At 42.7% G+C, this 26396-nt stretch overlaps 1 protein-coding gene across 1 annotated transcript in view; it reads right to left on the bottom strand.

The window, feature by feature from the left end:
- The window catches only part of dgki (diacylglycerol kinase, iota), a 74339-nt gene that overhangs the window by 18072 nt on the left and 29871 nt on the right, over nucleotides 1-26396 (bottom strand). Inside the window, exons 2-17 of the mRNA XM_080491846.1 lie at nucleotides 16253-16361; nucleotides 11949-12044; nucleotides 9229-9303; nucleotides 8530-8586; nucleotides 8190-8258; nucleotides 8039-8107; nucleotides 7787-7903; nucleotides 7412-7486; nucleotides 6546-6641; nucleotides 6152-6234; nucleotides 5529-5589; nucleotides 5333-5446; nucleotides 2396-2521; nucleotides 1827-1905; nucleotides 1581-1636; nucleotides 39-101 (exon numbers count right to left, since the gene is read on the bottom strand). Coding sequence (XP_080347972.1) covers nucleotides 39-101; nucleotides 1581-1636; nucleotides 1827-1905; nucleotides 2396-2521; nucleotides 5333-5446; nucleotides 5529-5589; nucleotides 6152-6234; nucleotides 6546-6641; nucleotides 7412-7486; nucleotides 7787-7903; nucleotides 8039-8107; nucleotides 8190-8258; nucleotides 8530-8586; nucleotides 9229-9303; nucleotides 11949-12044; nucleotides 16253-16361 — 1345 coding nt within the window. The remainder of the gene's footprint in view (nucleotides 1-38; nucleotides 102-1580; nucleotides 1637-1826; nucleotides 1906-2395; nucleotides 2522-5332; nucleotides 5447-5528; nucleotides 5590-6151; nucleotides 6235-6545; nucleotides 6642-7411; nucleotides 7487-7786; nucleotides 7904-8038; nucleotides 8108-8189; nucleotides 8259-8529; nucleotides 8587-9228; nucleotides 9304-11948; nucleotides 12045-16252; nucleotides 16362-26396) is intronic.

Raw genomic sequence — 26396 nt, 5'->3', positions numbered from 1 at the left:
GAGAGAGAGAGAGAGAGAGAGAGAATGCAAACACTCACCACCACTCTGACGTGCTTGGACAAATCCCTGGAGCTCCTCTGGAGGAAATCTGAGAATGCAGCCTACACACACACACACACACACACACACACACACACACACACACACACACACACACACACACACACACACACACACACACACACACACACACACACACACACACACACACACACACACACACAGTAATCAAAAAGAATAACAGTTCATTACATTTCCCTCAGAGATAAATCTGCATGTTTCCGCTCCACCTCCACCCAGAACCACATCTAAAAAAATCCCCTGAAAATATAAGGCCCTATTTACACGACGTTTCATGTGACGACACCTAATCCGTTAAAAAAAAAGTGTTGCGTTTAAGCTGCAGCAGCGGACACGCTGACAATGATGTAGTTAGTATGCTGGGCCACGGGAGGGCGCCGCTGCTTCTTTTTGCAATGAAATCACACGGACATTTGTGCAGAAAGCAAAACGCTATAAACGAGAACATAATCGAGAGAACCCGACATTCGTATGGACTGATGACGAATCGGATGCCATCGGGGTGAATCTCAACTAAAACTGCCGATATGGACGATAAACTAGAATACAGACCGCGAGTCAAACCACAACGCGGGACGCCATGTTTGTTTACACGCGCATGAGCAGAAGGAACTATTAATGAAGGGGGTAGGATGCGCATGAGTAGTAACAGTGATCCGTCGCCTCTGGCAGTCTCTGCAGGGGGGAACCACAACCATGAATCACCTTGGGAGCTGGAATAAAAACCTCACGGATGCAGTTGAATCCACACACTGGTGTCGTGTAAACAGACCCCCCCCCCTCAGAAAAGTGAAGAAAGTTTTGCGGATACGCTCGTATTGTTGTCGTGTAAAATGGGGCCTAAGACGTTCTAACAGCAGGAAGACAACAGGAGGTCAGCCTGAACACAGGCACACCACAGGGCTGTGTACTCGGCCCCCTTCCAACTCCCCACATCACCAAAACCTGATAAGAAATAAAATGACCATTCTTCTAACTCTCTCACCGCAGGTCTGATATTATTGAAACAGACTAGAGATATCTGCATTGAACAATATGGTAATCACACAATAACCTGATGCTACGCTTTAGAAGATGGAAGCCAACTGAACTCTCTGCACTGATACACACTGTGGAGAGCTTTAAAGGTCTTCATCTCAGGTGGCTTCACTTGGACTACTAATATCACCTATCGGGCGAAAAAGCTCCAGCAGAGGAAGGACTTTCTCAGGGAGCTTCAACAAACGGTCTTCTTCACTGCAGGAGCCATGCAGACTCTCCTGACATTAAAATCTTGCATTATTGTAACTGGTCGTAAGAGTTTGATCAGGAGAGCGTATCACAAAAAAAGAAATGACTCAGCAGAAGGAGTGAAGAGTTGGATTATATTCTGACTCATACGCGTCAAATCGTTCCTCGAGCTGGACTCTGAAACATGTTAAAGTTTGGGATGCAGTGAGTTGGTGTGACTTTGTGTTAGTTTGTGTGAGTTGGTGTTAGTTTGTGTGTGGGTCACTCACGCCGGCATAGAACATCTTGTTTCGAAAGCGGCTGTTAAACTTTTCCGGGTTGGCCTCTGGAAGACACAAAGGAAGAGCAAGATGCGTTAACAACGCGGCAGAGACAAATGAGAGAAAACACAGGGGCGTCGAGTCGGAGAAAACTCTGACTCACTGCCGCACGCATGAATGTGCATTTGAATGTGTGAATATTTCATTCTGCTGCTCAGTTTTAAAGAGCGAATGGCTTTGATTGTTTTCACAGACCTCGGGACTCGTGGAACTCCAGGGTGACGTGAGCGTCGAAGCCCAGGCTGAAGTAGTTGTTGAACACGTTGAGGGGCAGCTGAGGACACGAGGGGGGAAGATACTGTGTGAGGATCTTTGCATGAATATGAGACAGCCGGTGTGCACGCTGAGGCCTGGACTGACCGCCCAGTTAATGATCCTCATCAGGATTCAGCGCTTTGATCATTTCTGTGGTTTTTTATCTTTGACACCGAAACTTATCTGCTCTGCTAATGACAGCACAGCTGACGTGCTTGTACATCACAAGGCGTTTGAACTGAAAGGACTCCTGCTCATCCTTCCTCTCGTGAATCATCCCACCACCACACCCTCACACCTCCCTCATTAAGCTCTCTGGCGCCCTGTAAAGGAGATCTACCTTACTCGTCTAACAGTAAGTGACGGATCCATTACTTGTTTCAGCTCTAAAACTCAGGTAGCAATTATCTCAACATACATGATACACAACCCGAGTGCTGAATTTCCCCCTTTTCATGAAAAATGTACAGCGACCACACCAACGCGCTGCGTCTGCCGCCTGCTCTGACCTTCTGCGTTCCCTCCTCCGGCTGAGTGGAGCTCTTCTCCACCAGCAGGTTCCACCGGTCCAGCTGCACCACCGAGCCGTCCTCCACGTGACACAAAACCTTGGACACCGGCTCGTCTGTGTAACCCTGCAGACACAGGGAGAGGAAGAGGGGCAGAGGAAGAACAGATATAGAAGAAATTCATTATTTTCACCAATCATGGTAATTTACATCCATCCATCTTCTATAGCACAATCCCAGTTTATGAGGACAGGTCTCTAGTCCATCACAGGACGCAAACACACACACACAATTTGTCACCAATTAACCTCCATTCATGTTTTTAGACTGTCTGGAGAAATACTGACGCTGATGACCCAAGTACACACGGGGAAAACATGCAAACTCCTCACAGAGAAAGCCTTGCTTGGATTTGAACCGATGACATTTTCACTGTGAGGTGAGAGCACTAACCACTGCTCCACTGTGCAGCCAGCAAACCCTGAATAAATGTTTGATCGAATGTCTGGAGAAATACTGACGCTGATGAATAACAGCAGAGGGAGCAAAAGCAACCTGTATTAAACGGAGACTCACTTTCAGCGCTGATCAAACCTTTGACCTTTGACCCCTAACCTCACCACCGATCAATCGTTCTGGATCAATAAAACTGCTCAGATTCTCAGTGGTTGCATGGGAATCGTGTCCCCAAAATGTGACAGTTGTGTCCTGTGGAGGGAAGAATGAGGAATGAATAAATTAAAGGAGGACAAGTCAGGAAGAAGGAGTGAAGTCAATAGGAGAGAGAAGGTCAGTGAAGACAGAAGAAAAGGAGCAGCAGATACAGACGGGATTAAAACTCTGCCGGCAGAAACAGGACAGACGATGCTCCTGTCACATTAATTACACTGCTGGTAGAGAGACGGAGGATTTAATCTGCTGGTAGAGAGACGGTGGATTTAATCTGCTGGTAGAGAGACGGTGGATTTAAACTGCTGGTACAGAGACGGTGGATTTAATCTGCTGGTAGAGAGACGGTGGATTTAATCTGCTGGTAGAGAGACGGTGGATTTAAACTCTGCTGGTACAGAGACGGTGGATTTATACTCTGCTGGTAGAGAGATGGAGGATTTAAACTGCTGGTAGAGAGACGGAGGATTTATACTCTGCTGGTAGAGAGACGGTGGATTTAAACTCTGCTGGTAGAGAGATGGAGGATTTAAACTGCTGGTAGAGAGATGGAGGATTTAAATTCTGCTGGTAGAGAGATGGAGGATTTAAACTGCTGGTAGAGAGATGGAGGATTTAATCTGCTGGTAGAGAGACGGAGGATTTAAATTCTGCTCCGTCCCTCTGGGTCCTATGAGGACAATTTCTACCAGAGGAAGAGGAAGATGCTCTGCTGTTCTTCATCATTCAACTTCATCATCCAAGACATGCCGAGACTGTTCACGCAGACTCCTGTAAGTGTGTCAGACAGTTTTTTGCGCATTTTGCATGTAATTTAATTTCTGTGTGTGCTAATATTTGCATGTGTATACTACAATTTGTGCGTGTGTAATACATTAGTCGGGCCTGTGATACTTTTTGTGAGTAACTTGTGAATGCCTCATTCAATTTGTTTGTGATACAATGTACAGTTTCTGAGTATTTATGCATGCTTATCAGATTTGTGCGGGATACTATTTGTGTGTGTGTGTGTGTGTGTGTGTGTGTGTGTGTGTGTGTGTGTGTGTGTGTGTGGTGACCAGTTTCTTCTTACTAAATATTGTCATTTTGACAGAAATGTCTCTCATCCTAACCGTTATAGAAACAAATGTCTCTTGATAAATAACCCCAGTTCTCTATATTTGAACTTAACCTGAAACCAAAAGAGCCTCTGAACCTACAGAAGCTCCACAGACGTGCAGCCGTGACCTTTCTCGGGGTAGAAAGTGTCCCAGTTCCCCCTTTCGCAGCGTGGTGTGACTGTGTGCAGCGTTCCCGTCGTTCACCAAGTGAAATGAACGACGGGAAACTTCTCTGAAGTCCACAACAACCGCCGTCGCGTCGGCTGGAAGTGTGGGGAGGTCAGTCGGGGGTTAAATGTCAGGGACTTCCACAGAGAGGTACGACACAGGAAGGCAGCTCTCCTGCATCCTGGAATGCGGGCGAGTTGTTCTGCAGCCTCCACTGAAACAGTCACATCGATACGTCTGCGTATGTGACGCCGAGCTACACACTGACACATTGGATTGATTGGGACTCTCAATCGATTTCAGTAGTAAACTATAGTTAATTAATCACAAATAATTGCAGTTTTATTTCATATATTTAGAATTTGCAGTGCATGAATGCAGCATGCATGGACACATTATTTATTACACTCAGTTAGTTTTTATGAGACCTATTGTGATTTATTGTTCAGCCACAGTTAAAATTAAATAAAAAAAATTTACTTTATATGTTATGAGTATATTAATAATTGACAATACTACAAAATTAACTTCAATATAATTGTGATTTTTGGAAATTCGCTTGTACACTTTCAATTTGCTTTGATTGTTTGTTCTTATACTGATGGCAAACTTCACCACATAGTATCATAAAAAAAAATTGTATATATTTCAGCTTCTTGTTGTCGTCTGAGACTGTGTTTACATGACAACATTTCAAGTGAAAACACATAATTTTTGTGTTTTACATGTCAGAAAAGTTTCATTTTTTACACGGCAACATATTTAAACCGAGGTCTGTTTTAACGGAAGCAGCAGAAACGGTGTAGTTTTCATGTTGGGCCACTACTTGGTGCTGTTGTTTGTTTTTGTAATGAAACCACCCACGCGTGCAGCAGAGAACAATCCGCTCTAAACACTAACGCATTTCAGTGTATCTTGCTCATGTTTCTGTGGATGCATGCGGGCGACGCCCAGCAGCTCGCTGCCCACTCTGCAGCGGGAGTCAAGGCGAGGAACTCACCCCGCCCCAGTTGAGCGTCCTGGCGAGGTCGTTTCCCGTTCCCAGAGGAAGCACCGCGACCGGAGGCTGTGGGCTCATCTGCAGCTCGTCCAGCGCAGACAGGATCCAGCCCACCTACACACGGGTGGACAGAAAGCCTCAGCATGCACACATCTCAAGGACATCGCAGACAGAGCGACGCTGAGCAGGGTCTCACCGTGCCGTCCCCTCCACACGCCAGGATCCGCAGATTTGGCACTTTGCGGTACAGCTCCAACCTGCCAGCAGAACGTGGAACAATCGTAGAGGAGGAAAACGTTACCGCAGCTGGAAGTGGCGAGGATCGGGGTTGAGTGGGTGTAATTGGTCCAAGTTTTGTGGAAATGGCTCCGTTCATGAAGAGTGTGTTTAAAACAAAGATGATAATGATTAAAACTGGAGTGAAGAGAGTCTTTATGAAACGGTTGAATCATTCTATTAGGTCAAAACGCATCGATTTCAGTAAAGGTTCACATTTGCAAGGCGAAACGATGTTTCCACGGAAACGGCAGCGAGACAAAAAAACTAAAAAGATTTAATGTCGGGCCACTAGTTGGCACTGTAGAACCAGTAGCAGCTTCTCCTCCGTCTGCGCGGACAATGAGCCTGAGCGATTCCAGAAAATCTCGTTTTCGCCCGTCTCCACTGAGAGTCGGAGCGTTTTCACAAAGTTGCATTTCAGTGACTCCGAGCACCGTCGTCATGGAAACGAACACCCAGAACGCAACAAGAGTTTTGTGTTTTCACTGGAAAGCGTTGCCGTTGAACGAGTTCATGGAGCGAACGCTGACGGATACTCACGCTTCTCTCAGTCCGCCCTGCGACAGGTCGAAGACTTGTCGAGGGTTCAAGATCCACATGAACATCTGTAACACCTTGGCACCCTGCGGAGAACAAACTGATGATAAACTCTTCATGCAAAACTTGCTTGCCTGAGTGAAACCAAGTCTTTTTGAGATGAATATAATTTAGGTCTGAGCACAGACATATATCAACATTTCTGTATTTATTTTAGCACGCTGGATTCAAGGTAAACACTCCATGCGCTGCAGTCATCTGGTCACATTGTTGTTTAAAATGATTTATACTGTGAAACCTGCTGATTTGCACCAATAGAAACATTTACAGATATCCCAGTACAGACAACCAAACCACACAGAGTACAGATTACATTACAGATTACAGATCGGCTGACCTGATTGCCTCCACTCTTGGGATTGACAAAAACCAAAATGGGCTTCATGAGCGGAGAGGGGAGGGGCTTCAGCATGAAGGGACGCCACTTCGACTCCTGAAAAACAGAGAGACGGACAGATCGGACACATGAGTCTATCTATTCAGGACACTTTCTACTTTCTTCGCTCTCCTGAGACATTTTTTTGTGAGATTTAAAGATGATTAAAGTCCTAAAAGATGAAAGACAGAATTTTGATCCATGAATGAAAAAAGGTTGTAAACAGTTTTTATTCCTTTTACTGCCATCCAGAGAAAAAACACAAAACAGGAAATACTGTCGATTAAAGTAAGAAAACAACTGAATAGCACTAATATGACAATTATCAAGAGATTGAAGATCAAGTCGTTAATACAGATTACAGAAATAATCAGGGAGCTCCGGGATAATTCTGTAAGATTATTTTAAAAATGTTGTATTTACAGCGGCAGATATTAGCATTAGCACACATTTATTCTTATTGTTATATATTCCAGATTAGAAATAAAATAAGAAGACATCTGAATTATTTAAAACCAAAGTTTTTGAAATGAATGATTTTTAAGTAAAAATGCACCATTTGACCTTGTTTTCTTCTAATTGGATAAAACTTTACAATCTAAAGTGGTTATCAAATAATTTCACAACTATTCAGGAATATATTTGGTAGTAAAATAGGTTTTCTCCTGAGTGGTGTGCACTTGTAATGGTTTGAAAGCAATAGATGTGTTTGAAACAGTTTTATCCATTAATGTAAGTGGTTCATGCTGAGGACAGATTCAGTGTTGAAGCTTTAGTTTTGAATAGATGATAGAAGAAAGCACATAAACGGTCAGAATGTAACTTACGTCCAGTCCTTTCTTACTCGTCCTTCGTTTGAATGATGTGCGTTTTTTCCTCCTGGCAGAGTTTTTCAGTGAGTTCTGTTATGGTCAAACACACACACACACACACACACACACACACACACACACACAGAGGCACGCCACACGCAAAAAGAAGTTTGTGAGTTTTCTATTTAGAGTCAAAGGAGTCATTTCTCATCACTGTCACAACATGACAGAGTGACATTTACCGAGCTGCTGACTGCAGCGGGTGTGTGTGTGTGTGTGTGTGTGTGTGTGTGTGTGTGTGTGTGTGTGTGTGTGTGTGTGTGTGTGTGTGTGTGTGTGTGTGTGTGTGTGTGTGTGTGTGTGTGTGTGTGTGTGTGTGTGTGTGTACACCTGTGGTTTCCTGACTTTGATGATCCAGGACGGAGGGACGATGACTCCAGCATGAGCTCCCAGAGAACACGGCTCCTCGATCTGATGCAGCATGAAACACGTCACCTTGTTGTGGAACTGGGAGAGAACAACAGCTTATTGATCCGTTAATGTTCCTTTATTGATTCTTAAACAGATTAACTACACACCACAACATTTTTTTACTGATCAGCGCATTTTATTAGTGATCAATAGAGATGATTGATTACTCACAGCCTGTTTACACCACGAACAACTGATGGCGATGATTTCTTTACTGTGGAAGAACTTCTGCTGGAAACTCTGCAGAGTCAACACAGCAGGTCAGTGTGTGTGTGTGTGTGTGTGTGTGTGTGTGTGTGTGTGTGTGTGTGCGCACGCTCACCTTTCCACACTGCTTGCACTTCCCCTCCTGCCTCCGTCGGTGCACCCAGTGGTGTCTCAGAGCGTTCTGCTGTCGAGGGAGAAGAGAAAAGGTTTTCCTGCAAGCTGCACACACACTCATGTATACACACCAACACTGGCCACAAACACACACTCACATATACACACCAACACTGGCCACAAACACACACTCACATATACACACCAACACTGGCCACAAACACACACTCATATATACACACCAACACTGGCCACAAACACACACTCACATATACACACCAACACTGGCCACAAACACACTCATGTATACACACCAACACCAGCCACAAACACACACTCACATCTCGGAGGCATCGGGATCCTCCCTCTCTGAAGGTGGGCTTACACCGAAAATTTATCTGAAGAGAGAGAAGACAAAGAAATTACATAAAATAGTTTTGGTTAAAAACTGTTTTTCATCCATCTTTGATTTTCTCACACTGAAGTTAAATAAATAACAACCAGTTTGCCAAAAACTCAGTTTTAATCACTAACTGGCCTCCTGATGAAACATATTTAACCTTTGACCTTCATTCTTTGTTGTATTTATATCTGACTCATGGTTTTATTATTAGATTCGTACTATTACTGGTATTTATTTAGCCAGTGGCATAGTTGTAATCTGTTGTTACACTATTTATTTATTTGCAATGCCGGCTCTATGCAACCTTTTAATTTCCCCACGGGGACAAATAAAGTATTTGATTGATTGATTGATTGATTGATTGATTGATTGATTGATTGATTGATTGATTGATTGATTGATTGATTGATTGATTGATTGAAATAAGGGGCGGGGCTTCCTGCCAATATATCGTTTAACGAAGGAAAATAAAATTAAAGATTGTGTAACATCTCTGCAGTTGTGTTATTGTTGCAATGATTTGGTTTATTGGTGATGTTTGTTGGTTCCGATTCTTTTGTGTCACCTGAACACACCGTTAGAGCGAGCTGGCCTGTGATTGGCTGAGAGTGGAGAAAGGGGCGTGTGTGTGTGGTACCTTCTCCAGCTGCTCCATGCAGCCATTGTGAACGACGATCTTACAGGCGGCACATTTCTTTCTGGGGGCCGACTTCTTAAAGGAGATACAGAGCAAAGAGGGCAGTTACACACCACACACAGACACAAACACACACAGACACACACACACAGACTCACATACACACACACACACACACACACACACACACACACACACACACACACACGATACTAATGCTCTTAAAAATACTTTTATATATCGAGCCATCTCATACTGGAACATGAGGTCAATGAGCACTCATGTTGTTTTCAAAACTAACCTAAAAAGATCTGTGATCAATGGAGAAATAATGTTGAGTCAGTGTAACTCTGGTTGTTTAATTGTCTAGTTTTTGTTTTGTTGGAGTTGACTGTATGTGCTTTGTTGATGCACTAATTGTTATTGCTGAAAGTTTTATTTTAATCATGTCAATGTTTTTCTTTTTTTCTCTTTCTTTCTTTTTTGTGAATGGACCCCGGGAAGAATAGTCTCTGCACTGGCTAATGGGGATCCTTAAAATGAAAAAAATAAGTAAATAAAAAAAAGGCACGCAGAAATGTCGAAGGTGCCCCGACACGTTATGTCATCTCAAAAAGCGCCTCTAAAAGCACAAGGCTTGAAAACAGAAAGAAGAAAACACCTCGACATTCAACACTTCCACTTAAAGTTCTTCACCAAGCAGGGAAATAAAGAAGAGCATCCCCCGTGTTCCTGAAAGCATTCCTGTTTATGTACATTTAATGCTTCTGTGTACTGGAGAGGCATTCAAAGACAGCGCTGAGCGTCGGTCACTAACGCTGAGAGTACACGAACGAGCCGCTTCGTCTCTTCAAGAGCCGTTTAGTACCGACACTTCGTTCTCAGAGTGCTACTCATGGCAGGGGGATAGTTTCTAAAAGCAGTAGCTGTCAGCGATCAGGCTCTTCTCATATGGAAACGGCTCCCGGTTCCAGTTCGGGAGGCCAACGCACTCTCGAAACTTTAATAGTTTTCACTGCAAAAAAATTACTTCACGACTACATAAACTATCAGAGAAGCTTTGATGAGCTCAAAGACCAACATCCTGCCCTGCAGCAGAACCACTAATCATACTCTAAAACACAGTTTGAAACCTTATAAATGAATAAATACCAACAGAGTCGTTCTCATAGTGTGAAAAAAGCACTCAAGATGCCCAGGTGCTGTTTGGCTTCAATAAATATCATTGCTCTCTTGGCCTTTTCCCATACAGGAGACAAACTACTCATCATGAGTAATAATGTACCAGCTGATAATGGACCGGACTCACCTCCAGTCACTCTTCACTGTCACCGTAATGGCTCAGCGCTGCTCTCTCATGAAAATAAACCTGCACTATCGCACTCACGTCTGATTGGGTTGATGCTCTGAATGTCCTGACACGAGACGAGTTCAGCCACGGAATCTTTACCGTGAAACAAATCGCTCAAAACAGTAAGAAAAGTGTCTGTTTTAGATTGAATCTCTTGGAAAATCAGGTTTCGTTGACTCTGTTAATTAAGTTCAGCTGGATTAAGTTCACTTCCTCCAGGATGAGGCGGTAAAACGCAGCAATAAAACACCAATTATCATAAACCATGTGCCGTTTTGGACTGTTTTGATGCAAACAATAAAAAGACACGTTCATATTCCCGAGGAGCTTGTTACGGCTAATTTGAGGTTGTTTCTCTCATGACTGCTGTTTTTGACATTTAGTGAGGAGAAAATGACTTGTGATGAAAAATTAATGAAGCACGTCAAGTTGATGAAGAGGTTTTGCTGCATTTAATATTTGCTGCGAGGAAAGTTTCACTAAGCTGCAGAATCTAATGAGCCGAGGTGAGAGACGGTTTGTTTTCCTCTCAGTGTAAATGTGGTGCTTTTGTTTATGGGGAGTCAATATAACGTCAAATAATCAGCAGAATGACAGAAAACTACAGTCGTGCTTCGTGATGAACTGCTGGTAAATTCATTCAGGTACAGTACTGGTGTGGACCACCAGGTGGTGCAGTGAGTCACTGACAGAAATCAAATACATGACAAGCAGAGACTGGCTAACTAACTAAACATCCTACATGTCATCGCCAGTTTTATTTGCAATTACATATAACACAGAATTTAAACAAAAAACAACATCTAATATAGCTAACTAAATTAATTTACAATAACTTTGTCGAGATAATGAATAAATATAGAAATACGCAGAGAGACAAATGTCCATTGATGTCAGTGTTTCCAGAAACTTCCTCTCAGGTCAGATGTTGAATCTAATCACAGTGAGATGCGACCAGCAGCAGCTGAGTGGTGCGAACGCTTCGCTGTATCATTACCTGCCATCAGTGGAAATGTACAGATGTGTCATTATAATAATTCCAGGATTAAAGGCTGTTTTCTCAGCCGCTTGTTTTTTTTCTTTATAAAGAGGCGTGTGAACAGAATGAAGGTCCACAGTGTCTGTAATTCAAACACTTCCAACGCTGCTGGTTGACGACTCTCCAGAGCACTCTTTCAGTTTTCTGAGAAATGTCTCTGCTGTTCTGTGACTGTCAATCTGGACGCAACGCAACGCAACGAACACGTTTTCACATTAAATGTTGTTTAAGCTTTCTTTCCATTGTCTCTTCCTCCATCGGGTCAGTTATTAACTTTCCTGCACACACACACACACACACACACACACACACACACTGGTCAGCACTCACTGCAGTCTTCAGCATGCAGGCGTCCTCTCCGAGATAGCAGAGCTCTCCCGAGCAGCTCGTCTCCATCCACAGGTGGTCTCCATTAACGGCGTTCTCCTGCCGCAGATCGGAGAGGGCACATATTCACATCATAACATCCTCGGCCACGACGCATGTGCTCGTCCCCACTCACATTACAGTGAAACCATATGCACGGAGCCGGTCAACGAGTGTGTCAAGCACATAATTGCCGCTGCTGAAGAGGTGTGTAATTTCACAGCGCATGCTAATAGAAGGCGCTTATCGAAACGGCATTCAGGTAAAACACACATCTGAATACATACAGACACACAGAGGATGAAGCTGCACGTGTTTGGAAGAGAAGACCAGTGAGATAATGAAGTCTAACTGGAGTCGCTACCAATACGTATTAATTAAGAAGTATTTCCAATGAACACAGACGGCTAATTTGATTGCTGACTGATTTAATCCTCAGAGCGCCGACAAGAAGAGAAATTACATGAGAAAAGAGAAACGGAGGCGATACGAAGACAAGATGTTCCTTCATGTCAGGGACTAAAGTTTGAAAAATATACAATATTTATTCTAGTGAATAAATAATATGGCAGAATATGAATGGTAAATGAATTAACTTAATGCATAAATACACTAGAGCGCATACCTTCGCCAACGCCATATTTGTCACCATGGAAACCAACGGATTGCAAGGGTATTCGATCCACCACACAACCCCTTCCATCATTTGTCATGGTCATTTCAGGTGCTTCAAGTTGTCACATTTGACACTGATGTACACATATTTTACAATTTCCGTACGAGCCCCCTGGCCGTTGACCCCCAACCGTTAACCAGGCTGATGATGTCACTGCGTCATGTTGCGTATCAGAGGAAACATAAAACATAAAACATGTCCAAAACAAACTATCCAGAAGTATGACAGTCATGGCCAAAGCTAGAGATCGACTAGACCTAAATCACTGTTCATTCTTTATAATTCACTGGTGTGGCCTTATCTAACTTACTGTGTGGAGGTCTGGGGAAACACATATACAAGTTTATTACCAAACATTTGTATTTTACAGAAAAGAGCAATCTGTGGTGTAAAGAGGTGGGACAGATTAAGGACCCAGATTAAACAATCATCAAATATAATTCAGTTTAAGAAAAGATATAAGGGATTGATACTTGACCAGTACAGCAGTGATGGTCTGCTTGTTTAATGGAGAATACTGCATTAGAAGTACCACAGTTCATCATAATCTCCTGTGCAATTGTGGTGTTAAACTAAATTAGGAGGGACTTTTTGTCACTGAGTGTTTGAGGGGTAGGAGTTAATAGGTCTTTTAATTCTTCCGACTCCTTTTCGTCATTGAAATGTGGATCAGGTGGGATGTGTTGTTTCATTGTTGTTGTTGTTTTTCCTCTCTTTTTCTTTATTTTTTCTCCAATTTAAATTGAAATGTTTCTCTTTTCCTTTCCTTCTTTTTCTTTACATTTGTATGTTCGAAATAAAAGCTTCATTCATTCATTCATTCAATTACATTTATGACTATCTAATCTAACCAACTAACTAGGACTTATAAAGTAATGTCATAAAAAACAGAATATGCAATCACTTATTGTGATTATGTAAAAAAAACATAATTTTTAGATCTTGACATAGAGAAGAATATAGAAAATCAAAAATTCCTACACACATATAAGAGAATTTATACTGCAAGTAAAAAACTGTAAATATATAACTAAATCAATTAATTAATTTCCAATAACACATTTGAGACTATGCATAGTAAATAAATACATAAATAACAAAATAAATACATTAACAATTTGATCCGAATATAGAACCGTAATGAATGAAAATACGTCTTTAAAAAGGCTTGTCTTCACTGTGACATTAGTGAAATCTATGTGCTGAAATTTAATGCGACATTCGGTGAGAAAGTGAGAGAAGAGTTTTGCTGGAATGAGAACGAGAAGGAGACAAAGTGGACAAACCCTGAGTGACTTATTAGCACCTGAAAGATCATTAAGATCCAGTAAATCAACCCTGCAGCGTCTATTAATGAGCGATTAAGTTCAAGTGTGTGTGTGTGTGTGTGTGTGTGTGTGTGTGTGTGTGTGTGTGTGTGTGTGTGTGTGTGTGTGTGTGTGTGTGTGTGGGTGGGTGGGTGGGTGGGTGTGTGTGGGTGGGTGGGTGGGTGGGTGGGTGTGTGTGTGTGTGTGTGTGTGTGTGTGTGTGTGTGTGTGTGTGTGTGTGTGTGTGTGTGTGTGTGTGTGTCACAGAAAGGGCAGCCCTGGCGTGCTGGAAGTGCCCCTGCAGATCGATCTCGGGGGGACTCTAACATCAGTCTGCCTGCTCGTCCCGCCACATTAATAATAAACCACATTTTACTTACTATTCATTAGTGATCCGTGAATAATTTATTCACTGTCACAGATTAATACACTTGCTGTTTTACACCTTCATTGCACAACATGCATCGCACCATTTCTATTATCCCTCTTATCGTCTTTTTAGTTTTAAGTATTAACATAAAATCAAATTTCCAGAAAGGCTTGTGTGGGTGCTATGTTTCAATATTATCGAATTCTATCAAAATCTTCCATCAAATCCAGGTTGTTTTTCTTTCCTGTATTCTTCCTTCCACCTGGGTTCACAGAGGCAGTACGGTTGGAAAAGAAGTCCACAAATATCTGTCCCCTGAAACCCACGAAAACTCACTTTTTTCACATCTCCAGACTCATTTTGAGGAAAACCTGCCCACACGAGATCACAGAGGACGTTTGAAGCACAAAAGCTTCATTTCTACCCGCCTGCCTCGGGAAAAATGGCGTCACAAGTGGAAGCTTTACTCACAAGGGTTTAAGTGGAAAAGAAAATGCCAGCACAGAGTTTGCTTGCACTTTTTATCCCTGGTTGAGTAATTTGCAGTCGTCTTGACATTTCTTGCCGCAGTGGGACTGAATCTGAATTATTGTTTAAAAGCTCTGCTGTTTTTTTCAATCAGACAAAGTCACATCTCTTGAGGTCATGACACAATAAAATCTTCTTCCCCGCGTTGAGCAACCGAGACATTTTCTGACAATGATCAGAAAGAATAGAAAGAAAATTGCTGCTTTTCATTTTCCACATGAGCATACGGCGGCTGAAAGCAGTCTGGAAACAAATCTGCCGGCATGCGAATCCAAATGTCACCGACTGACTCAGCCAGAGCGAACAGGGACGAGGCAGACTTGGACAAATGTCTTTGTGCGCTCTGTTGATGCACCGTGCACAGTCCCAGGGCCGCGCTTTGACAATCAGAGGGACGAAGGCTTTAGAAAAACAGAGGACACCTTTTAACATCTGTACCAGAGGTGTCAATCACGTTTCAGTTCAGGGGCCAGATACGGCCCGATTCCATCTGGAGCGGGCCGGACCGGTATAATAGAGGCAGCGCATCTTTAAATTTAAACTTTAAAGGTTTTCTTTGTTGTGGTGACGAGTGTAGGTGATGAAAATATCAATATTTTCACAAAACCAAACAGTCATTAGTCAAAATGACTACAGTCTCGCCGTAAAGCCAATTTTAATGAAACTTTATGGTGCAAAATCCAGTGAAATGTCCAGGAAACTGTTGCATTCTGGGTGTTTTACACACTCCCCCCGTTAGCATGGCGTTGAGGCTTCATCAACAATATGTGAGGACAGAGGTGACGTGAGGCTGTTTCACTTTCAGACGCAAATAGAGCAGAAGACATGGTCTGATTCAATTCAAACTATTCAGAGGCGAAACTGGTCAGAATTGATCCCGACATCAGTCCTAATCGCTCAAGACAGAGCCGTGATCCAGGGACACTCGGCCATATGTTTTGGTCATGTCAGTTCTTTGAGCGTCTTTTGGACGCCACCTTTTGACGTCACATCCCACGTACAGCCCGCCACTGAACATCCTGACCTGGTGCTCGCCACTTTTTGGAAGAACACCTGCAGTAGAACAACAGACGACTTCACACGGAGGCTCACATACAGTATTGAGCCTTGCTGCTCATCCCACAAATGAATCTTATCTCACCTACAAATGTGTTGACATTTATTACATTTATTATATCGGCTCGCCAGATGTTTTTATGCTTTTAATTTCTTTCAGGTAAATGCAAGGAAAAGTGAAGAAAGGGGAATAATTAGAAAAACTAAAAACCAAACAAATGTATTAATACAGAGGACATGTGTATAAAAAGGTAATAGGGAAGTTGTTTTATTGACATTGTGGGACGTGGTTGTTTAAGTGAGATGTAATTATTTTGATGAGATGTCTGACCGTCCAGTCCACGCAGGTCCGGAGGTCCTTGTTGGGTCCATTGGAGGCTGGAGGAAGTGACGGCTGTGGAGGACCGAGGTAATGGAGGCCTGAGCGGGAGATCGCTTTCCTGAAAGAGACGGAAAAAAAGATCCCGTTAGCCCTCCTGATCATCATCCAAGAGAAGGTCCCAGCTCGTTGCCGTCATCACTGATAGTCTGATCGTTATTCCAAAGTCACAGTCTTCACTGGCACTGACGCAGAAATCAGCAGTGTCATGTTTAGCCGTGGCACTGCTCCCTCACCAAGAGGATTTCAGCATAATTTAGTGTGCAAATCAATTATTCATGTGACGAGAGCACATTTCAGCAGGCTCAGCTGGAGATATTTGGTCGAGGAGGAGTGGGAACAGCTTGGAGGAGAATCTGCCAGCAGCACTTTGGGGTGATGAGAGTCGGACGGACGCAGATCTGTTCTGTCAGGAGATGAGTCAGCAGTCAGTCGCTCCATGGTTCAGATGCGGACGCTCGTCCTCGTCTCTTTTTATACTGTTAAATGTTACTGATGTTGGTCTCAGTCGGCCCTTGTAACTTGAACTATCTCAAGTGGAGAACGCAATCTCACCATCGACATCACAACGGTTGAATCCATCTAACGTCTCCGTCACGGCAGGTTACAGTCTGCACAGTGAGACGCACTGAAATTCACACGTACCGGTGTAGTATTGAATATGGATCCCCTTAGAAATTAAATTCTGCAGCGGAATATGGACCCCCCCCCCCCCCACCGCCATGGAATATGGACTCACACAAAAATGTTCTTGTGATAAATGTTCTTGACTAGGGAATGGATAATAATGACTTTGAAATGAATCACTAAATATGCTAAATATAAATATATTTATAAACATTTCATTGGATATATATGAAATGAAATGTTCCTTGACCCCTATATAAATTGTGTATTATATTATCTATGACTACTTTCTATGGCATAGATTCTGTATTCTATTTAGTGTATATTATTGTACCCCGGGTCCATTTTCTATGACATAGAACATGTGCGAGCACTTCGAACCTGTTGTCACTCTTTAATTTATGAGGTTATCCCATTTATTTATGTAGTTAAAATGCATTAATATTTCAGTGTACATATTAGGAGGTCTATATTCTGTGGGGGAAAATGGACCCTGGGGTCCATATTCTACGGGGGTCCATTGACAATCTTTAGTCGCTGTTTGTGGAACGACACAACGGGGCGGGGCGGGTTTTTGTGCGTCTCGACTGACAAAAGTTGTGGATGGTACCGAAAAAACCGGAACCACCGGTTACCATTTATTGTCGCCCCTCTGTTGAGGTACCCAGCACTACGGAACGGGTCCAATAAGAAGCCGTCTGCTGATTGGCAGTGACGATCGTCACTCTCAACAAGCAGCAATATTTTAATATTTCATCGGCCGACAACCCTCCCGTTGTTGTTTAAATGTGCCGCTTTGCGCTTACTGGTTGTTTTGTTAACTTGGCTTATTGAAACATCAGCGTGCTTCACAGCACCGCGGTCTTCCTGCGAGGTGCAGACACTCCTCTCAGTAACAGGAGAGGAGGAGACTCAGCAGGAGCTGGACGCTGCTGTTCACGATAAAAAAGTTTTCCGCTGTATCACAGAGAACAGAGGCTCACGCCTTCACTTGCCTGAGCTGCGGCCATTTCCACAACTACTGCTGAGTTATGACGTCATCTCCCCCAACCCCGGCTACATTTTAACCATACACTCTGTGGTGGGACGGCGCAACAGAGTTAGATCTGGGTGTGCTATGCTTTACCGTACCGTCTCAGCCCGCCCCGGACCATATTGTGTGGTGGGACCGCGGCTTTACAACGGCTATTTAGAAGTACCAGAAACCTCAGCCTCTGTTTAAACAACCTTTTCAAGAGAAAATGCTAAACCTTTGTTGTATTTTGTTCATCCGTTTACACGACAACAGTGGTTGGAATCACAACTTTTTGAAAACACTCTGCCTCCATGTAGACTGTGGACATGCACATTTTCTGAAACGTTGCTACTGATCCTGGTCCTGATCCTGGTCCTGATCCTGGTCCTGGTCCTGGTCACCACAGCCGTAGTGACTAGGTGTTGTGCACCTGCTCACTAGATGTACAATCAGATCACTGTTTTCTCCATCGTGTCATGACTCCAAGTCTATATTCTCCTGGACTTGGTAGTTTTATAGTTGAGTACAGTCTCAGTAATAACGATCCAACTTGGCCGTCTGTCCACTAGAATAGAAATTCTCCCATTGTTAATGCTTGGAGTTTGCTGTGTGTGTAGTTTCACTACCAATACAAACAACAACACCAACTCTTGTGTACAAGGTTTTGTGCGGGACATCATTTTCAGAACACTGTTGTGTAAACGTGAAACTTTTCTGAAGGGAAAACACACAAAATGATGCGTTTCCACCTGAATCGTTGAGTAAACGGGGCCACGTGTTTGCACTGTGGGAGGAAACCAGGGTAAAACCCACAAAAGCCCAATCTGGAATCAAACCGGTTGAAATCCAGCGAGGCGACAGTCATAACCACGACACCAGCAGAGCCCCCGCCACACGTTAAACCTCAACGCTCAGGCCACGCAGGTCTCATCTCACAAAGTAGTTGCTATTGGTGAAATTTGGTGGGTTGAAAAACGGAACGGAGGAAGTACGGGGTTGAGTTTTGGTGTGTCAGTGGAAAAGGTTGCACGCAGAGTATCTGAAGCCCCTGTTGAAAGTTTCAGTGGCCGTCTGTCTAAAATTATCGAGCAGGACAAAGAGGAGTCCACTTACACACCCTGTAACCTGAGGACACACCCTCACACACACACACACACACACACAGAGTCATGTGTGTGCGTGCACTCACGACTTTTGGGCTAAAAATAGTAACGCGTGGGAGACAGCGGCACAAAGAGCACAACCACAAGGACGTATGGTGACTGGACATATGCTACATCGAACCAGGACACACACACACACACACACACACACACACACACACACACACACACACACACAGGGACGTTTCAATAATAATCCTACAGGTTTTATTTCGCCTTCCTTATTAACTTCTTCATGTTTTCTCCATCAGCTTTGCTCCCGAGCTCCGAGTTCATCATCTCGCTCTAGAAATCAGCCTCGTCAGGGGAAAGTAACTCGAGCGGCCGGCTGTGAGTTTTATTGAAACCACTTGTTTGGAAGTGAAAGAGTGAAAAAGTGAAAGACGCTTGGACGTGTTGCGTTCGCGACTGGACTGAATCTCACAGGAAGAAATGACACTGTGAACATTTAACTTGTAAAATTAACAAAAGTTCCAGCTTGTTGGAATCAGAGAAAAAACGAATGTTTTATCCACAGGTATGCAAAATTAAATATTACAATTAAGTAGGTAACCATGATTTTATTTATGTATTATTTGATTTATTAATATGAATATCTTAGAGTATATTTCCACAAAGTTGCTCATGAATTCATTCATTTCTAAATTGAATTTACTCATTTCCACCTTCATGAAAAAAAATTATAATTTTATGAAAGAATTTTACGCTAGGATTAATAAAATATTTCTATTCTGTTGAATTCCTCCATTTCCATTTGTTTCTGTATTTGATGAATTTGAGATTTATTAATTGTTTAGCGGGATTTCTTTATTTCTATTATCTAAATTATGTAAGCATTTAATATTTTATTTATTTTTTTATTATTTTCCCCTTCAATCTTTTCCAAATTCACTGATTTATTTAAGCAGTTATTTTTCCAAGTTGCAGTCATCATTTGCATATTTAATTTGTAATTTATTTACTCATTCAATCAATCTAAGGGTAAATTATATTTATTAAAGCAAATTTTTATATATATTTTTTCCCAATTTATTTACATTTCATATATTTAGTTAGCTATGCATTTATCGTTTGGTTATTCTTACATTACTTTGTACATCCACATTTATTCATTTATTTGCAGATGTGTCATTGAGGTAAAAAAAAAAAATAAAAATTGATCAAGGCAGGAAGAAAATTCTGTAGAAGAATAAATGTTGGGGGAAAAAATGAAGACAAATTTAGATTTCTATGAACGTGAAGAAATAATATTGTAAACAGATAAATATAACAACACAGAAACTGCATTTTTCTTCTTTTTGGTTCATTTTTCTTGACTGAAATTATAAAAAAAAAATAGAGCTTTTCAAAAAGAGACACAAACGCTGAGGGAAAGCAAAACATCCAAAAATCAATTGAGCTGTATGCAGCAGGAAATAAAACACACGCACACACACACACACAAGTCATGGTCTACCATTACACTGGAGTGACTCCTAATCTACTAAAAGCAGACAGGATCACAGGAATTAAAGCTCACTCTTAAAATATAAACAAAATAAAAAACATGCAGCGGGAAGCTTTGGTGGCACTGAGCCCACAGTAAACACGCTTACACATTTGACCAACAACCACGCCTGTGTTTGACTTATTTCAAGGCGGATTCGTCCAAAAAAAGAACAGAAAGCTAAAACACATAACCAGCAACAAAACCAACAAGCAGCAGAGCAGAAATTCCCCCGGAAACTTTTCACTGGAGCTTTTTTCACACAATGACTCAAAACCAAATAGTGTGTTTCTACCAGTTTTCCCACCAGTTTCACACTCTCCAGTAACAGAAGGCAAATGAAGGGCATCTTTTGTCGTCTCACAGACTTGCATAAATAGCAAGAATGGAATTGTAATATTTGTTTTCCGAAATGAGGCAATTTATTTATTTTTTTAAGCCAAATGTTTGTACGGGGCTTTTTCTGTATATATTATTAAATATGAGAAATAAATAAGAGAATAACCTCAAACCTGCCAATGAAATAGGGAGGAGTTAATTGGCATATAGTTCGGTTTAAATGACAGTTGACGTTTCAAGTGAAAACTTGACATTTGTGCCTTTTCACACACACTGAGACAACACATTCATTTATGTGTCACTGACTCACTTGCTTTTGTTTTGCCTTGTTGGGGAGTATGTGATTGGTTTGAAAATAATGTTATAAAAAAGGAATGAGTAAATCTTAAAACAGTTTTGCGTTTACACAGCAACATTTTGAAAATGATGTCTGTTTCCACAGAAACTGCAGAAACGCTGAAAATGATGTAGTTCTCATGTAGAACAATCCGCTCTAAACCTTAACAATGGGAGAACACAGACATTCTCCTGGACAGACCAAGTTGGATTGTTATTACAGTGACTGTCAACTATAAAACTACCGAGTCCCAGGAGGATGCGGACTGGGAGTCATGACACCACGGAGTCGTTCTTATGGTCCATCTACTGAGCATGTGCAGAACGACTAGTGACTACGGCCGTGGTGACCAGAACCAGAAGCAGCGTTTCCAGGTCTACAAGGAGATGGAGCCTGAGCATTTACAGAAAGTCATGTTTTCAAAAAGTTTCCCCTTGGGAGCCTTTTAAAAAAATTGTGTTTTAAGTGACTCCGAGCACCGTTGACTCAACGTGCGACTAGAGCTTTCTGTTTTCACTTGGTGGAAGTGTTGTCAGGTTAACGAGTCCGCTCGGGAATCCCGAGCCGACACTCTGTGGAACTGATTTCTGGACTTGAGAAGCAGCGTTTCCCCGACTCCTGCTGGACTGAAGCAGACAGGTGAGTGGCGTTAGCAGAGTGTGTATGAAAGCCTCCAGTCGGGAGATTAAATTGGAGTTGAATACAGCTGCTCTCTGCTCCCAGTTCTCACACCACCTACTCTCTCTCTCTCTTCTCTTTCTGTCCATTTACCCTTCGCCATCCCTCCCTCTTTTCTGCTGGAAGTCATCGCACTCCTTTTTGCCTTCACCTTCAGTTCTCCTCCTCCTCCACGTTGCTCCTCCTCTTCCTCCCTCACACTCCTGTCATCCCTCTGCTCTTCTTTCTCATCCTCCCCCTTGTCTCCTCTTCGTATTTTCATCACCCTCCTCCTCCTCCTCTTCCTGCAGAGGTGGATTGTCAGGGTTGCCATGGCGACGGCACAGCGGGAGCATCGGCAGCTCATCCAGTAATTATATTGGTGGGGAATCTGCTCAGGACTGTGTGTGTGTATGTGCGTGCGTGCATGCGTGTGAACGTGTTTCAGTAACCTTACAGTAAATGTAGAAACTTAGAGAAGACGTGGCCACACAGTGAGTGATTATATTTATTTCACTGCCCACGTCCTAAAGAATAAAGTCATCTGCGATTCTTCGCCTATTTCTCTAAGCACGGAGTCCTCTGTGTCGACGGAAAGTTACGACAGTGGGATTGGGTCGTGTAGTTTTCAGGTGATTAAGGTGGGAAGAAACAGGAATCCTGTGGTAGGCGGTATCACAGTAAACAAGCCCACACTGGTTTAATTCCTGGTCTAATTCCTTTCCCCTTCACTGCAGTCACTTAACCAGTTTCTGAAAATCCCTGCAGTGTTCGCTGAGCCTCGCCGAGGCTGTGCGACGCTCTTTATAATCAAAGCGAGAACAAAAAGTAATAGCCACGAAAATAAAAGGCAGCTGCAAGTGGGAGGACTCGGGTTTACCATCTTCTGACTCTGGAAGATGTTGTGATTACGTGGGAGAAGCCGCTTGACAAAAGACACGACTGCACCAGTGTGGGTTTTGCTCTTGAGTCAATTTCTTGGTGCAAAGCAACCATGTTTACATCTTTGACGACTTCTGACAATACCTGAAGCAAACATAAATATCAGTCAATGTTAGACTTTTCAAAGAAAAGGATTCCCCAACGGGGGAGGCCGACAGAAAGCCGCAAACAACATCAAATATAAGCTCATCATTCAAAGATATAATGATCACATTTAAAAAGAAAAAAACAAAACCTCAGCTCAATGAAAATATAAAGGAACATTTTCCAGCAAGATCCAAAGAAACAGGCTCAGTTGAAACCACACACACATGCATGAACAATACACTACAAACGTTACCATTGGAGTACAGGGACACAATTCAGACCTAACCCCCTTACCCTAACCCCCTTACCCTAACCCCCTTACCCTAACCCCCTTACCCTAACCTCCTTACCCTAACCCCCTTACCCTAACCCCCTTACCCTAACCTCCTTACTCTAACCTCCTTACCCTAACCTCCTTACCCTAACCCCCTTACCCTAACCCTCGTACGGACAGTCGACAAAGTTGTTCTTACAGTGACTGTCAACTAGAAAACTACCAAGTCCCAGGAGAATCTGGACTGGGAGTCATAACACATAGCACAACTACTAGTTACTATGGCCGTGGTGACCAGGACCAGGACCAGGACCAGGACCAGGACCAGGACCAGGACCAGGACCAGGACCAGGACCAGGACCAGGACCAGAGTTTCCGCCGTCGACACAGAGATGGAGCTCGAGCGTTTCCAGGAAGTCGTGTGAGCCGGTGCCTCGTCAAAGAGTTCCACCCTCGGAGTCGTTTCTAAAAAGTTGCGTTTTCAGAGGCTCTGAGCACCTCTGGCACCCAAAACACAACGAGTGTTTTCTATTTTCACTTGAAAACGTCACGTCAACAGAGCCTCAGTATGCACGTCCAATCGTCCAATCACAGACAAGATTCAGCGGCATGTCCCTCATCAGTTGGTCAGCGACAGAAAGCAAACAGGAACACTGAAGAACTACTAGTCACTGAAAGTTGAAGTTATCCTGGAAAATGGAGCAGATGCTTGAAAATTGAAAGTCATAATAATCCAAATCAGTCTAAGAGTGTAATCACACTATGATAGTATAAATAGTACTTTATTCATAAACTGCATGAATGATTGTGTCTAACAAACATAAGCTCAATACTAATAAAAACAATAATGATTAACCTTCAGGCTGTAATTAGACAGCAGCACAGCAGGTCAAGTTGTACCAAAAAACATTGTTCTGGCTTTAATATTTTATCATACAGCTTTTTGGGTGGAATCTTTCTGCAGGTTCACCCACCTGTAGCCGAGAAGCCGGTGAAACCAGCGCACCTTCTTCACCCTCCTCCTCCTCCCTGTCTGCCCACCAGCTCCCATATTGATTATGGTCGTCCTGAAAGGCTTTCTCACTGATTCTGTCTCCTGTGTGCGGAGCAGACCGAGTCAACCGGCCCTTTTCCTTACGCACTCGCAGCACGGCTCAGGTAATTGTGCCAATCAACGGGACGGACAGGGGAGACCTGACACCAGACATCTGAGCTGCATGCTGCGTAACGACGTGCGTTCGTCTACGTGTGTCTTTTTTGATTCACTTCAATACGGTTATGATTTATCTTGTGGTTAGACCTGGTGAGAGATTGAATCTTGTAAAAAGCCACAACGGAAGAGACGGTGGTTTAAGAATGATGGAAGAGCTGGAGTCTTTTCTTTAAACGATAAACAATAGTGAGTGCGGGCAGTGGTGTCCGATGAACTATGACACTGGATCCATGACCAACACGTCTATCCTGAATGCTCCTCCTGTCTCTTTCTGTCTGATCCTTAAAGACTATGAGCACAGACAGCGTCAACAAATAAAATGTGACTTAAAACCACACATAAAACAGCTTAAAACAGGATTAGATTTAATTTGATAAAATTAGGTACTGATATGGTAACGCTTTAAATTGAGGGTCTGTTCATCCTTCCATCTCCTATAGAAGAAGCTTGAGCCCAAAGCAGGGAACACCATGTCAATTAAGGATGCCAAACTAACTTTAGTGAAACTTTATCATGTCTTTGAGGCAGAAGCATCTCAAGGTACTTCCATATTTAAAAGCTAAAGACTGGAGAAAAAAAACACCAAACAGACATGAAATATTGGACAATTTCTTCTGCCTTGTTTACTGGGTGGTTCAGGACATCCACAGTATGAGTATTTAAAGTGAGCTACAGGTTCCTGAAGGCCATCTTGGGGATTTGGAGATGACTAAGAGGACGGTATGGACGGCGTCCCGGAGGATAGTGTCAGAGACACACAGGGTCATTGTAACTGTATATTTCTGTACAGAAAATTGGACTGTTGTCTCTGAGTGTTCTATTTGAAGGTATTAATGTTTGCTTCCTTGAGTATTCAACAGTCAGTACATGGCATCATGATCTGCCATTATCAAGTAGTACTGTGGTTTCCTGCGTCTTATCTGTGTCAGTGCATCCATGTTGGCTTTACTAGGACCTACTATACAGCGAAGATCGAAAAACAACCTCTTAATCAGTGGTACTCTACCTTGTTTCTCTGGAATCCCTCAACCAGTTCAGCTCTATGAAAGACTGCAATACAGTGTCTGCGATGACAAAAGTGAACAATTGGCCCAAATGCAGGTACTCATCCATAAATAAACTGAAGCTTTTCTAAAACAAGAAAGTTTCATATCAGTTTTTCTTGAAGTCTGCAGTGCGGAGAAAGCTCTGCTACCTGCTTCCTTAATCTGTAGCCAACCGCTGCCCCATATAAATGTTCTCTTTTAATTAAATGTCTTGAAAAGATATAGTTATACCTGAAGTGCCTAAAGAACACCTGAAACCCTCTGAGCCAGTGTTTCTCTTTTTGTCGCGAACACATAGAGTTTCATGCTAGTGCTATGTTGCTTGCAGCTTTGCTCATAGGCTCCATCATGTGGGTGGTGTCCATTGGAAATCCAGTTTTATATTGGGAATGGAGAAGATAAAGAATTGTTGCTATGGCAAGTGCTCTGTGTGAAGCTGTTCAGAGGAGACTGAGCCAGACGACTGTATCAAATAGTTGTTCTGCACATGCGAGTAGATGAGATAAGAACAATGGCTCAGATGAAGCTAATTTCATTGTGTATAAGAGTTTTTACAATTACACTAAAGGCCATAAGATCTTGTCTTTTCATCAGAAAGTAAAAAGTTACAATTCATTTATGTTTAATTTAGCAGAGCCAAGTAGATCTGAGAGTTTATCCAGAGAAACCAGAGATCGAGTTAGACGATAACAACCCAATTAACTGCTGTGAATAAGAACTCTGGTGCCTGGCTTTTTCAATTAATGAAAAAAAAAAAAAAACATTGTCTGAAAAATGTGGTTTGATATTTTCCTCCTTCAGTCCTTTTCATCTCCCCTTTTTCTCTGCTGCCTCCTTTTCCCTCGTCATTACCTCACAGGTGAATCTGCTCTATTTTTGGGACATTACGTAAGAGATAACCTGGCAAGGG

This window comes from Lipophrys pholis, assembly GCF_963383615.2.
Source record: "Lipophrys pholis genome assembly, chromosome: 22".
Taxonomy (NCBI): Eukaryota; Metazoa; Chordata; class Actinopteri; order Blenniiformes; family Blenniidae; genus Lipophrys; species Lipophrys pholis.
The sequence above is the reverse complement of the archived record's forward strand: the minus strand, read 5'-3'. Positions and strand labels throughout refer to the sequence as shown.